The sequence below is a fragment of the Monodelphis domestica genome, chromosome 5 (assembly GCF_027887165.1).
Source record: "Monodelphis domestica isolate mMonDom1 chromosome 5, mMonDom1.pri, whole genome shotgun sequence".
NCBI classification, from domain to species: Eukaryota; Metazoa; Chordata; class Mammalia; order Didelphimorphia; family Didelphidae; genus Monodelphis; species Monodelphis domestica.
In genome coordinates this window covers 177,748,733-177,764,587 of record NC_077231.1, presented here as the reverse complement: position 1 = coordinate 177,764,587, position 15,855 = coordinate 177,748,733, and the positions used below count along the sequence as shown (strand labels likewise).

The window sequence follows — 15,855 nt, the reverse complement described above, 5'->3', positions numbered from 1 at the left end:
CTCTATCATTTCAAGTGCAATGACTCTTTATTAGTAATTTGTGAGCTTTATCCCAGTGGCCTTGATGTTTTAAATGTGTTCACATTCAGGGTCTATTAAAAGCAGATGATGGTGGTGGTTTAACATACTAACCCTGAAAGGTCCTCGCTTTACACACTGGGTGTGTGAAGAATGTAGAGAATTTTTGGGGGGGTTCTTCAAACGTGGAGGGGAATAAATTATCAAGCTTTTAAAAAATGAAATGAAATCTTTCTGTTTACAGCTTCACCAGCAAGACATGGGACATCAGTCTCCCCCTCTCCTGCAGGGCGATCTCCTATGAAGGTACAGACACCTAGAATATTTCCCCAGGCAGACAAAGCTTCACATCCCTACTTTCACTCAGACTCCCAACTCTTAGGAGTTTTCATCCTCAGGCAGATAATTTAATTCAACAAATATGTATTAAGTGCCTTAAGCAAAAAAAAAAATCCTCTATTAAGGGTTAGGGATGCAAAGTTCCTGCTGTTCAGGGGTTTTACTATCTAATTGGAAGGATAAGGCCAGACAGAACACTGCTGGAAGGATGAATCTCGGTGGAAAGAAGGGATTGAGAATGGGAAGATGCTGAAGGACAGAGGAAAGTTTCCCATGGGGAGAAAAAGGCATTTCCCTGCTTATAGCTTGCTTCTTGAATGCAGTACGAGGCACAAATTCCAAATTCAGATCATTGGCATCATTCTCCCAAAACAGTGACAGACAGAAGAAAAGGGGGGAAAGGTATTGTTATAATAGAGAAATTGAGAGACACATAAATCGAATAGACTAATGTTTTAAGTTAAATTCAAGGCAAAACTAAAGTCCTCAGCCATTTTCAGCAAGCTTTAGGTTGAACTTGACTGAAAACCCATATGAATTAGAAATCTGTGGCTGGTGTTCAAATCCTCCAGAGTCCTTTTTTTTTTTTCCTGGAGGGAGTGGTGCCTGTTTGCCTTTTGTTATCTATGGCCCTCATCCATCCTAACAACTCAGGATGTGCATTCTTGGAGATCACTTAAAACTGCCAGCTTGCCTGTGAATTAGAAATGCACATTTATGATTGAAGGAGAAAAGGGAGCCTTAGCACCTCTACCCTTCCAAAAACCAGGAGGGGTCAAATTGGAAAACTTTCAGAGTTACATTTCAATTAGGATGAAGACAGAAGCTATTTAAAATTGCAGTTCATAAAACATCTGACCTGGAAATCAACAGCATTTAGTCTCTTTACAAATTGAATCCGACAGTGTACTAGGATTGTCAATATAATCACTTGGTGATATGAGAGCTGAATTTTAGCATAAACACCTTTTTTTTCTGGAAGCTATTACAATAAAGGTGAGTATGAGGTTGAAGTGAGAATTTCAAGAATTTTTGCACTTGAGTGAATGAGAACACACTGTTTCACGTCCATTGTGCCGTGAGGTGTTTCCTAGCTAATGGGAAAGAGAGAAGACTTAGCCTCTCCAAACAAATTGTGGAAGGTCAAGGAGACCTTGAGTCATCTGCATTGTTAATGATGCCTGATTGTACTAGGTAAGGGCCCTCCAAGCCAAACTGGAGGAAATCACATAGAAATGTGATTTCATTCCTGCTGCCAGACTTTCTCCTCTAAAACCTTGCTGGTGAGTTAAATGGTCTCCTTATTTTAATTCTGATGGTATAATACATGTAGAAACTGAACCAGACTTTGAGAGCTGGAAGACCTTTAGGTGTTATTTTTTTAATGAAGAAATATTTGTGTTTGTATATACAAATAGGTATGTATCTATTATATAGATAAAAAAGATATGTGTGCATATATTTATATATTTATATATCTTAATATGTTATATATAATACATACACATATTTGTAATATATTTATCGATATGGATAGTTCTAGGTAGGGTAGAATTTTTTCTATGTTTCTATAATATGAATTTCATAACAGTCTTTATGGGGCTGAAGGCAAAGAGGACATATGTATTATCTTCATATTTTATATTTGCCCTTTTAGTAGAATTGTGACATGTTGATCCAGACATGATTTGACAGATATTTATGAGGCTGCCAGGTAGAGTGCTGGACTCAAGTCAGGAAGCCCTGAATTTTAATCCTGCCTCAGATATTTTTTAGAACTGTGGCTCTGGACATGTCTACTTAACCTTGTTTTCCTCATCTGGGCAAATGGAGATAATAGTACCTACCCTGCAAGATTGACAAGAGTATCAAATGAGTTAACATATGCAAAGCATTTTCCAAACCTTAAAGCACTATATAATAAAAATAAATGTCCCAAGATCAAGCCCCTTTCTTAGACACTTCCTAGCTATGTGCCCATAGGTGGGCACAACCCATAGTGCCCACTTCAACTGGTTATTATGAGATGTATATTAAGGGCGTCTCAAATTTTAAATGACTTGGTCAGTTAGTTTTACTATTATTATTATTGATGGGAAAGTACTTTATTTTCATTACCTTATTTGAATCCTATGGGATAAGTAAATATTTTTCCCATTTTATAGCTACTAAATGACCAAGACTCAAACCCACTCCTCAAGACTCCTTTCGAAGCAATCTAGCCCCAATGCCCTTAAGAAATATTTTGGATGAATCCTTACAACTAAACTGAATGCATGCAAAAGTTATCTGACCTCCATCCTAGACTACCCCTGGATAATATCTCTAGAATAGCAAAAACTATCTCACCTGAATATGTTTTTACTGACCACAGGCTTGTCAGTGTATGTTAGGTTCTTATCATTTAAATAAGGAGAAAAAGCTGTGAAGAACAGATTTGAAATCTCTATCAAAATACCACTGATATCACATATGTGTTGTCACTCCAGAATTACATTAGAGGGCACACTGATACCAAGTTAAAACAGTCTGAAAATGATAAGAACCAGAGCCTAATGACTACCATTAGCTACCCCACTGTTGATTGACGATGCATTTTGGTGACAAAGACAGTCATGAATTTGGACCTTTTAAAGAGAATTCTATGACTTCATATTTATAATGGCAATTGTATTTCTTAAAGATTAAAGGAATGGGATAAGGAAGGAGAGAATTTGGAATTGAAAATAATTTTTTCAAGAACTTAAAAAAATAAAAATAAGCATTTAGGATATAATTGCCAATCAGAAAACAATTCCTAATCCTAAAAAGGAATTTATATTCCAGTGGGAGAAGAATTACATATAGACTGCCTAAAGTTGAGAATTTGGGGTGAGGCAGCATTTTTTTCTTTTAAAAAATAAAAAAGATTACTCAAGATGCTTTTCTGAAACAATAATATAGAATGAAAGCAGAAGAAAACAGGTTGAAGTCTTAGGTCAGTAGCATTGAAGGAAGATTCTTTTTTACCTTCTGCAACCTTATTTTAAAATAGCCTTTTTATTTTTTTAAGACTCAGTTATGTGGTCTCTCCATATATTCTAGTATTTTCATCCAGGATTCTTAAAGAGTATCAGTATTATCTCATTGTTCCTTACTTTTAATTCTTTGGTCCCTTTTTATATCTGTCAAGATTACCAACCGCCACTGATCGTTTCAGACTCTCTTTGCCTTCCTAATGATGATAAAAGTTGAGAAGGCTCAATCATGTTAGGTTATGCACTAGCATAATAAGCATTTCATGTTTGTTTTCAGTGACAAAAACCTATGATATTAAAATTCAACATACATTAAGAGAGGGAGAACAAAATTTAGATCAGATATATTTCTTTTCCTCATCCCTAATACTATCAGGCAACATACATTTATTAAATGCCTACTATGTGCTGGGCATTGAGCTAAGCATTTAGGATATAAATGCCAATCAGAAAATAATGCCTAATCCTAAAAAGGAATTTACATTCCAATGGGAGAAACAAAATATATGCAAATGTATACAAAATAGCAAAATATAAGGTAGTTTGAAGCAGTTGGAAGGAATCAGGAAATTCTTCATACAGATTTTGTTGAGATGCACATTAAGAGAGAGGCCAAGGTAAGGAGGAAGTATACTCCAACTTTAGAGGATGGCCAAGGATACAAAGATAGAGAGAAGATTTGGGATATGAGATAACAAAGATGTTATCTCATACCATGTATGAGATAACAAAAGAAAGCCAATCTAGCTGGACTGCAGAGTGTGAAGGAGTCTAGGGATTATTATTCTAGGGAACCTGGAAGGGTATAAAATACAAGTACAGAAAAAGAAGCAAAGTACAATTGTTGTATGTGATTTGCCAGGGAAGAGTCTTGACACCCCTGAGCTAGGCAAAGCTTTATGAAGAAGGGTGGTATTTGAGTTGAATAATGAGGCATTATGGAAAGTACATTGGCTCTGGCATGGCAAGACCTGGGTTTATATTCTACCTGGCTTTCATTTTCCTCCTCTGTGAAATGAATGGGTTGGACTACATGGATTCTGAGTTCTCTTCTAATTCTAGATCTAGAATATTAAGGAATCCAACAGGCCAAGAGAATGAAAGATGATGTCCCAGGCAATTCATCTATCTTACCCTCTCTGCTATCATCTGCTTATTTTCGTTTATTTTTCATTTTTTTGTCTCTTTCCATTTTCACTTTGCATCTGAACAGGGTTCCATGCAATCATTTACCCCATCTCCAGTGGAGTATCACTCTTCAGGATTAATATCCAACTCCCCAGTCTTGTCAGGAAGTTATAGCAGCGGGATCTCGTCTCTAAGCCGGTGTAGCACATCTGAAACTTCAGGCTTTGAAAATCCAGTGAATGAGCAGACAGTGAGCATGTCGACCTACAGTGTGCCTGAGGAGCCAGTGAGGAAAGAAAGTAAGACGCCGCCTCCTTACAGTGTTTATGAACGGACTTTGAGGCGCCCTGCTCCGCTACCTCACAGCCTCTCCATCCCCGTTACTTCGGAGCCCCCGGCCTTGCCACCCAAACCCCTGTTGGCTCGATCAACCAACCTAGAGAATGGCAGCAGGAGGACTGAACAAGTCCCTCGCCCCAGACCTCTCCCCCGGAAAGTCTCTCAATTATGAAGTCACTTTTCTATTCTCTAGCGATGAATTCTTTACCGTTTACAAAGTAATAAAAGTATGGTGAGAAGAAATTTAGTGTAGGCACTTTAATATTTTACCCAGATTTTTTCTTTAAATAAATGAAATAAAACTTGCTTATTAATATTATGTTGCACAATATTAAATAAAATTACTGATCTAGAAGGCCAGATATCACAGGAAGTGTGGATGAGAGAATTTCATTAAAACATTCTAATTTGAAAGTGGTATATAGTGATATAGACTTTTTGTATCTTTTTATGTTTACTTTTTTACATAGTCTAATCTTAAATCGACACAATGCTGTCATTTGTGTTAAAGTTGTATACTTTTTACTGAATACTTGATACTACAAGAAAGCTTATTTAAAACAGTGCACATTCTAACACAATTGTCCTTACTCTTGAAGACTTCTGTAAATAGGGCTGAGGTTTCTGGCTTTTTCACAAGCAGAAAGAAAACTGTACATCATTGGCAATCAAGTTGAAGGTCGGTTACTTAGATGATGTATTGAAGGGGTTGCAAATGTCGCATTTGAGGAGTACCTTTGTTCCGGAGACAAAACACTCCTTTCAGTCTGCTTTTGAAGTTTGACAGCTGTCTACATATGTAAAACTATACCTTGAGGATTCATCCATAGAAACTCTTCAGTGTTCTTGTCTCCACTGTATTTCTTTCTTTTAAAGGTGCAATTCACTTTCAGTATTCCAACTGCAAGCCTAAACAAAAGACCCCAGTAGAAATGTTTACCTGGATTTTGTATCTGCTGACTTCAGAAGGATCTGACATAAAACTGGTCATTGCAGAGGAACAAATGTTCCTGTATTAAAGAGGCACAAATGAATGTGTCCCATTAACAAAGATACAGGAATCAATGCTGGACAGTATTAAATCGATACATGTAAGTGAAGGAGTAAAAAAACCCTTCAAGAATATAGATTAGGACGACTACATGGCATCAGAACTTGTAAAAGGCAAAGGCAGTATTGACTCTCAATTCTTCACAAAACAAGAAAATTCCTTCCAGCTCTACTTTCTTAACAGTGGAGTTTCTCTCACTTAACTAATGATCCCCTTTGTCCTCTAGTTGGAGAGGATACCTGTAGCCCATTCTAGTTTGAATTTTCCCAAACATAGCATCTGTAGATCTAACTAGTAATGCTAATGCCCCAGTTGTAGGAGTGTGGAAAAGCACCTTGTATGTAGTACGTATTTTGTACCTTTGTTTTTTCTTTAACTGACCATTTATAACACTCACTTGATAATAGATGTATGAACTGTATTTAAAAATCATACTGTTAAAATATTTTCCCTCTTTTGTTGGGAAGCTCATGTTGGTTTAACTGTGTTTGCTTTTGTTAATAGCTTAAACTGGAAGGTGGTGACCACTTTTTTATATTCTCTCAATGAAACCATCCAGCAGATATATATGCTGTTGGGGCTGGTTATAGAGGTTTTCTATAATAAATGTTCAAGTATTTTTGTACATAACTGGTTAATTTTAATAAGAGATACCATTATGTGTAAAAAAAATAAAAGCAAACAGTTGTGTATGCAGTATGATTGTTATAATTATGCCAAATACTTTATGTATGAAAAAGAATATTTGTACATATGTGCTTTTAACAATAATTCTGCCATATTGACTTTACAATTTTGAATGTCAGAAAAAATTAATATATGTTAAAATATTTATGTTTAGTGAAAGTATTCATAATTGAGAAAAGGAACATATGAATTTGAGCTTTGTCTCTTGCAAGTTTTTGCAGTCTGAAATTTCTCAAACTTGCTTTTGATTATAACGTTTTGTGTTTATAATCACATCCTGAATGATGTGGGAGGTTCCTTATTTCTGTTGGTATAAAGAGGTAAAGCCGCCCATTTAAATAAGGTATCCCTAGTAAGATAACAAAGCCTCTCTGATTTCTTTTCCCTGTGTAGTTTAATAGGTTTGTTGACTAGTGCTTGAGCACAGTAAGAATCAGTGTTATTTGCTCTTGAAGCCATTTTTTTTTATTTCTGGCAGTGAACAGAGTTGTTGAATTTATCATGTGCGTGTATTACTGAAGTCAGCTTTTGCAGCAGATTATTTCATGAGATTCTGTTTACCCAGATGTTCATGTTGGTTGCTGCAGAATGGTAAATATGAAATAAAATTACTTGATTAATCTTAACATTTTTATATTTTGTGTGTGTTTTTGTCTAGAGGAGTAGCTGTGTAAATCTGTCTCCCAGAATGAACAATTCTAACTGGTCTCTTGAGATGACTGCTTTTTTTTTCTCACGTTAAACAATCCTTCTCATTGTACCACTTTTTCTAAGCTATACAACCCATGCTTGTGGTTGAGAGAGGAAGGATGGGGATAGTGCCAGCTTGGGCTTCCAATTGGTAGAGAAGTAGGTGAAATTTACCTCTTTAGTTGATCATGGATTAGCCTAACTCGAGCCCTGTTTTACTTTTGAAACACCGAGAAAAGAAGGGCTCAACCCAAAAATGACAGCCACCTGCTGTGTAAAGCTGCTTTTATATACCTTCCCTTTGCCAACTGTGAAAAACTGTCGGGGAGCCAGCTGTTTTTGGTGAGTTCCATAAAAATGTACTAGGAAATATATTAGGCTGAAAGACTGTAGGTAAATCTTTCCTTTTCCATTGTTCATATGCCACAGATAAATCTCTTTGAAATCATTACTAATCAGACGCTTGTGTTATAATCTCATGACAATATGTGCTTATAGACCATAATACTCATAGACCACTGATAGATTATTTCCCAACTTACGTCTCCATGACCTGGGTCGCCATCTTGAAATATTCTAGACCAAAGTGACACTCTCTCTTCCCCAGTTCCCCTGTGCTATTTCCTTAGGAGGACATGAACTCCTTGAGATGAACCGTATTTCCTTTTGTCTTTGTATTCAGAGTGGTGCCTAGTAAGCAGCTAATAAATCCTTTTTTCATTCAATCATTCCATGTTACCAAAAGATTGTGCTTCAAGACACTTTTTCATTACAGCTGAGGTCATCATTGTGGCACAAGTAGATCAAGGCACTAAGTGGCACTATATTTCTATACTGTCATAAGAGGAAGGAAAGGAAGAGGGAAATAAAATTCAGTTTTATTTAATTGATCCATGCTACTTTATACATTAAAAATGTGGTTTGGAACCTTTATCGACACAAAGGCTTAATTATCGTAAGCCTTGTTCAAAATTTGAGGGTAAATTTTCCTAAGTCAATTAAGTGTTTTATAGCTGTTTGTGCTGAACAAAGTAATGTTCTTTTTTATGGAAGGCTTTGAATTACTCATGAAGACAAAACAGTAATAAACATTCATGTTAAGAATGTTGCCCTCTGAAAGACCTAGAGAGCCTTTTAGCTGTTGCTGTTAAACTGGATTCATGGTACGTTTTCCTTTCAAAAATTTACTTTCTGAATATATGAATATATGAAAGACTTTGTAGCATGATGGATTCCTTCCACTAATCACGTTACTTAGCAGATTAATCAGAGAGATTTTCCTGAGATAGAGTTTGTTACTTTCTCAGTTATATGATGGGGAAGGGCAGAATCTGACAGAGTCAGGTCTTCTTGACCTAACCCAGTATCCCTTCCACTGAATAATGTTACCTCTCTACCCTCTGAATTCAAGAAAATAATAGAATATGACTCTGATACCTCAAAATGAACTATTGAAGAGAGAGAGATAGGAAGGCTTTTAATGTCACCTTTGTAGGGGCAGGACACCTGGAAAATTCCTAATATTCTTATTATATAAAACATCTCACTAACCCAGTGGTCATCTGTCTGCTATGATGTGCTAGAGCCAGTTCATACCAGATCAGAGCATCAAGCATTAAGTTTTCAGAGTGAGCATCTCTACCTCAGAAATCAGCCAACACTTCATATCAGGGCTTAATTCATCAATCTGTAGACTCCAGATGCTGACAGAGAAAATGTTAATTATGCAAATTATACTTTAAAGTATGTCATCTGTACTGTTTTTTTTTTAAGAGAGAAGAATAACAAGTTGTTACACACTTACTAACACACCCCTGATTTATCCATCTATCTCAACTGTTTGGAACTCTCCCAATGTTATAATTAAAATTGTTGATGTTATAAACTGTAGTGAGTTAAAATGGTGGAAGATATAAATTGTGATAGATATAAGAGAGGGTGAGTAAATTTGACCACAGAAAATATGTTTCACTACAGTGTCTTGTTTTTTAAATCAAATATAAGGTGGTCGCCAGAGAATATATTCCCAAATTATGAATATGCCCAAGTCAATTGGGTTTTATAGAGAATTTAATTAATAATACAATGAGGAATTGAAGAAAAGGAGAAGGAGAGAGAAAAGGAATTGAAGAAAAAGAGAAGGAGAGAGAAAAGGAAAAAAATCTCTCTCCAAGGCATCTATCTCCAAGGCATCTCTCTCCAAGGATCCTTTGCTCAAGAGATTCCTTTTCTTATATAGGGGTTTTTTTCCTGTGTCACCTCCCCTAAGTTCTTCCATTTACCAATCACCATAGATGTTTTCTAAAAGACAGCCCATCTGAATTCCAGCTAAGTCGACTAATCCCATCAAGAGAAAACCTGCCCCACCTTTATAGGTACCTAGCATCCCATTGTATCAATTCTAAAAACAGGCATGGCTCAAAGAACTCCTTGCCTTATAATAAGCATGGGTCCAAGTACTTTCATTGTTTAGCAAGGAGTTTTCTCCCCTAAATCAGTCTTAAGTAGGGGTGGAGTAGAGGTCCTCCCATTTCTGATCCTGGCGAGTTCTCACAGTCAAAATGGGGAATGTTTCCAGTAGGGAATTTGTTCCAATGGAGGATTCCTCAATGTGGAAATTTTTAACATTCACAAGTCTGAGAAATTTCAAGATTCACACCAAGAACCTAAAAGTAAGGAATGGAATTAAATGTGATATACTTCATACACTAAAGCTGATGCATCTAATTCATAGGAGAGACCTTCTTTCAGAGACTATTCTTTTTCTAAAAACAATGCAAGCAAGAATGTTGAGCTGGTTTTCCAATCTATGGAAAATTGTAATTTCTTTGAGGGTATGGGTTGTAGTGATTTTCATATTGATATCACCAAATTTGTCTCTCTTTATTGTCAATCCATATTCCTAGTCTTGACCTCTAAGCCAAAATAGAAAAAAAAGCATAATTCTTATCCTTTGCACAAAGGATATTTATTAATATATTATAATAAGGTTAGTACAAAATGAATTCTCCCAAAAGTGTATAACATGCTTTCTTCTTGAACATAAATTATCTTTGGGAAGAGTGGACTCAAACTTAGAAAACTCATTTGGTAAAAAGATAAACTCATCTCAATTATTAGAAGAGTTCTTATAAATTTCTCTTAAGGTATCTATAGTTCTCTACTGGATTCCAGGGGAAGTGTCTTTACGGAGTCTATAGCTTCTTATTCCATCTTCATATACTTTAAGATAGCCAATTTCTGTCCTTTCAATATCTCTTCTTTGAGTTAAGCTACCTTAATTACTTCCACTAATCTTCATATAGCATGGACTTAAGACCTTTAACTGTCCTGATTATATTTCTCTGGATGCTGAAATATGGTGCCCAGAATCAAATATTTCTCCAGATATTGTCTGAGTAAGTGAGACAATTGTGGGGGCTATTCCTGTCTTGTTCCTGGATAATATAATTCTCTTAATTCAACCTAAAATTGCATTGGCTTTTTTGTCTGCCCTATCACATTATTGATTCATGTTGAACTAAAGTCATCAAAACTTTTTCAGACATACTATTATCTAACCAGGCCTCTCCCATCTTGTATTTGTGAAGCTGATTCTTTGAACCCAAGTGTACTATTTTGCATTTATCTCTATTAAGCTTTAATCTTTTTTGAATCTGGCTCAGTTTTCTAGCCTCTTGAATTTTTTGGATCCCAACTGCCATCCAGAGTGTTAATTGTCACATTCATTTTATTAATATGCAATTTTGAAACATTTCACTGATACCTTCATCCAAATAATTGATAAAAATATCAACTAACACAGAGCCAAATGCAGCTTCCTGGCTTCTCCATCAGATTCCTCGTGTTTTAATTGACATCAAATCACTGATGACTCTGAGTAAAGCCTTAAAACCAGCTCCAAATCATTCTAAAGATGTTACCCAGCTCCTCTAAATATGTTCTCTATTTCCCCAACAAGAATAGCATGAGAAACTTTGTCAAATTCTTTACAGAAATCTAGGTAAGCAATATTTCAAATGAGAGCAAAGGAAACTACTAGCCTGAGGAATCTCAAAGTGCACTACTATTATAGCACAGCATAGTAACTGATATTCACAATAATAAGCCTTACCATCTTCAAAAGGTTAGGCTGTTTAATATATTTTATTTTAGAAAGCAAGAACAAATGTAGCATATTTTGGAAAGATTTCCATCATAAGCCACTAAGATAAAAATAATTTGGTGCTCCAAGGAATAAACTTCAATTATCTTTCAGGTCAATGAGACCTTTCTCAATCTAATTGAAGGGAATATCCTGACTCATTGTGATGGGGATAAAATGGCATTAAGGACCCATTTTTAAGGGCTATTATCTTAGAAAGATTAATACCTGAACTATGGATTCCCTCTGTGGTCACTTTCCCAAATCCTTAGTGGATTGAGTCCCTGGAATAAAATTATTAATTCTTTTGGGACTCTGGGATTCACCTTGAAAGGTTTGGCTTATATAGTGAGTCCCCATCTGATATCGATGACTAGCCAGAATTGCTTAAGCTTTGCACAAAGGATTTATTAATATAATAAGGTTAGTACAAAATGAATTCTCCCAAAAGTGTATAACATGCTTTCTTCTTGAACATAAGTTATCTTTGGGAAGAGTGGACTCAAACTTAGAAAACTCATTTGGTAAAAAGATAAACTCATCTCAATTATTAGAAGTTCTTTTCTCCTTTCATGGAGTTATAAATTTCTCCTAAGGTATCTATAGTTCTCTACTGGATTCCAGGGGAAGTGCCTTTCTGGAATCTATAGCTTCATTTTTTTCTGCCAGTAGTGTCTAGTTTGTCCTCTGACCCCTCCAGGATATTCCTAGAACAAAGGTTAGAAAACTATGATCTGTAGGTCAAATCCAGCTCACTGCCATATGGTAGATGAGCAAAGATTTTTTTTATAGTTTTTAAAGTAAAAAAAATTAATACCAATGCCATTTTTAGCATTTTTAACCATACAAAAGCAGGTGGAGAGTTGGATTTGGTCCACTGATTCTGTTCTAGAACCCTGAGGGAGATGGGGCCAGCTTAGCTCTAAGAACCTGATGTGCTTGTATGGTATGTGCAGCATCCTACCTATAAAGTACACTTATAGTTACCTTCATTTTGCAGAAAACTGGTCTAGAAAGGCTAAGTGATTTACCCAGTCACTAGTCACAGCTACTGTGTCAAAGTTATACTGTGTCAAAGTTAAGATCCAAATGCAGGTCTCTTCTGACTCCTGTGATAGAGCAAATAGACAGATTAGGATAAGATTTCTTATTTTGGGAGGGGGGAGGTTAGATGGGAACAATAAGTAGCATAGATAGATTAGAATAGATATAGAAGATAAGTAACTGGTGTGGGCCAAGGTGACACCACTCGAACAACAGGAAATGGAGGATTTGTGATAGAGGCTGGCACTAGAGAAAAAGTGCCAGTCTGAAGAGTATATGAAATTGATCACCTCGACAGGGGAGGGGCCTCAGGAGTGAATTTCCGGAGGAGAGAAGACTGGCTGGAGAGCAGTGAGGGTCTCTCTGACTTGAGACATCTAAGAGAGAAGGTGGAAAAAGACTTTCTCCTGAGGGTTACCCACTTTTCCTGCTTGTGACTGGAAATCTTTCCCCCAACACTTCCCAATTGAAGAGACTTTCTGAAGAGAAACCTGAGCAGACTTTACCTCAGCTCCTGTTGCCCAGGGGTGAGTCAACCTGACTTTCTCTCAGGGGCTCAGGCTGCCAAGGCCTGAGCTCCCCCCAGACTCCAGGAGGGAGGAAAAGGGTTTAGATAGAGACAGGGATCCCCTTTTCCCACATTCCTTTTCCCATTCTTTCCTGCCTGTTAATTCCTTTTGTATTACCTGACTGAGTTAACATTAAAGTTATCTTTTCCCCAAGCTGAGTGTGAGCAAACGGATCAAGGGGAGACCTTTTTGGTCTCAAGTAGTGGAGGGGGACAAGAGGGACAAGAACAAATTGGGGAGAGCAGCTTTAGCTAAGGAGGGAAGGCAGGAGGGGGAAAATCTTCAAACCCCCTCTCCTCTCTCTGAGTCAACCTGTTACATCTGCTGTCCTTCCTGAACCCCGCATTGTGGAAAGGGGGGGTTATCCTCTCTCTTCCCCTCTTCCCCTCTCTCCATACCAAAAACCCAGACCTCCTCAGGGTCCAAACCTCCTTCCTCTTGGGGGTACATTCCCTTCTTTCTTTTGTTTTTTTTTAAACACTCCAAATTACAATCCTCTTTCTACTGCACTTTGTTATCTCTTCACCATATGAGCATATGTAGGATAAGAACCCAAAGATGGGATAATTATATAGACAAGGTTGACTGGAGTAGATCTTGGTGGAAGAACTGTGGCTTAACTATAACTAAAAAATAAGGAGGATTTGATTAATCAAAGAAGAAAGTAAGGATAATTTCAGTCAGAGTAACTCAATGAACTAAGAATAAATCAAATAAGAGTATCATATAAGTTAGGGAACGTGAGGAAAGTAGCCTGGAAGAAGTAAAGGATTCACACTGAAGATAATAAATTAGCTAAACAAAGATGGGACAGATTAGTGAGGGGCATTTTAACTGCCAGGCTAAGATGTTCAGACTTTAAACTATAGACAGTAGGAAACAATTTTAGGTTCTGTAACAAGGAAATGGCATGATGAAAAGGATTTTTATCTGGAATGACAATATGGAAGAGGTAAGTAGGGAGAATTGGAATATCCAGAGACTCTTGGAAGAAGAAAGAATAACTAAGTTGCTTCAATTATCAATGACAAAGGTGAGAAAAACCTAGACTAGGATGGTGGTAGGAGTGGTTGGAAAGAAACAAGCATGAGAGAGCTCAAGGGATAATCAAAGGATTTTGTTGACTAATAGAATATAGGCAATGAAAAGGGAAGAGTTAAAGATGACTCCACTATTTTGTTCCTGGGTCCAATGATAGTACAGGGGGAAAAAATGTAAAAGCTAGGAAGGAAAGCTGGTTTAGTGAAAAAGAAATGATGGCAAAGTGTGCAAGCATAATGGGAGAGAGAATAGAAGCAGTAGATATAAATTGATCATTTGGAAAGTTGGGGAGTGAATATCAGTATTTATTAAAAGGATTTTTGTTTGTTTAAAAAATGAGGCCATTCTATTCCCTGGTCCCATAATAATAGATTCTCAGATGTGGAAGAGACTTCAGAGACCTTAGAGTTTAGCATACAAAGAATCCCTCCTACAAACATATCTGACAAGTTTTTCCCTGCAGACCACCTCTGAGAGAGAATCCATGATCACCTGAGGCAGCGCATTCCACTTTTGAATAGCTCTAATTGTTACAACATTTCCCCCTCCATATCAAACCCAAATATGCCTCTCTGTTCACACTACCCATTATTCCTAAGTCTGACCTGTGAAACAAGAAAGGACCAGTCTAATCCCTCTCTGTACCCCAATGACTGTCCATCAGATACTTAAAAAGAGCTATCATGTTCCCTGTAAGCAGACTATTCTTTCAATTACATCGCAACCTCATTAATGTCCTTTAAATGCTGTGGCCAGGACTGAAAACAAGACTCCCACATGTAGTGTGGCCAGAACAGATTGGACTTAAACTTCCATAGTCCTAGACACCAATGCTCACTTCACCTAGCCTTTGATCTTATTCACTTGTATGTCCACCATGTTTCATTTTGAGAATTCAGTTTACTAAACACTATAGACTTACTTCACAAAACTGTTGTCCAGCCCCAACTCCCCCATGTTATAACAGGAAAGTTAATTTTCACACCAAATTGTATGAACTTACTATTATCTGTATTAAATTTCATACTGTGTGATGACTCATTTTTGTCTTCTTTTCAATGACTTTGTCGTGTAACGTGCTAGTTATCTCTCCTGGCTTAAAGTCATCTTCAATTGTGATATATATGCTATCATTCGACTGAGGACCAAATATAGATACTCAGGTGCTGCATTAGAGACCTCCCTCCAAGTTGACACAGCCATTGATGACTACTTCTCTAGGTATCGTCTCTCACTAAGGTTTGAATTTGTGGCTATAATTTAGCCTATATTTCTCCAGCTTTTGATCAAAGACAATATGTCATATGTCTTTATAGATGAACTCACCATTTCCAACCAAAGCACATAGTAGGCACTTAAAAAGAATGATGTATTGATTAAAACTTATCCTATTATCTCTCTTGAATTCCATTCCTATGTCTCTAACCACCTAGTGTATATGTCTACTCAGTTTTCAAATCAGCATCTCAAAATGAAAATATTCAAACCAATGCTGAATTTTAAAGAGTGACTTCCTAAGAGCCAGTGCTACTAAAAATCTAAAGAGACACTTCACAAAATATTACCTTCTCTCTTTCATGAGGAAGCTAGTAGCAGCTCAGTGGAGAGAGGTCTGAACCTGGAGTCAGGAAGACTTGAGATCAAATCTGCCTAGAAAGACTTTAGATGTGTGACCCTGGGCAAGGAAACTTAACCTCTGTTAGCCTCAGTTTTCTCACTATGAAGTGAGGACAATGTTTATAGCTATATCCCTGACTGATTTTGAGAACCAAATGAGTAGTAGTAGTA

General features: G+C 36.8%; 1 protein-coding gene across 9 annotated transcripts in view; it reads left to right on the top strand.

Annotated features, from left to right (window-relative positions):
• DOCK4 (dedicator of cytokinesis 4) overlaps positions 1-7,205 on the top strand; it is a 553,335-nt gene extending 546,130 nt beyond the window's left edge. For all 9 annotated transcript variants that reach the window (XM_007504147.3, XM_056799554.1, XM_001366207.5 and 6 more), the window contains 2 exons: positions 263-324; positions 4,588-7,205. In XM_007504147.3, the coding sequence (XP_007504209.1) occupies positions 263-324; positions 4,588-5,013 (488 nt within the window). In that variant the 3' untranslated portion in view covers positions 5,014-7,205. The remainder of the gene's footprint in view (positions 1-262; positions 325-4,587) is intronic.
• Positions 7,206-15,855: the final 8,650 nt, after the last annotated feature.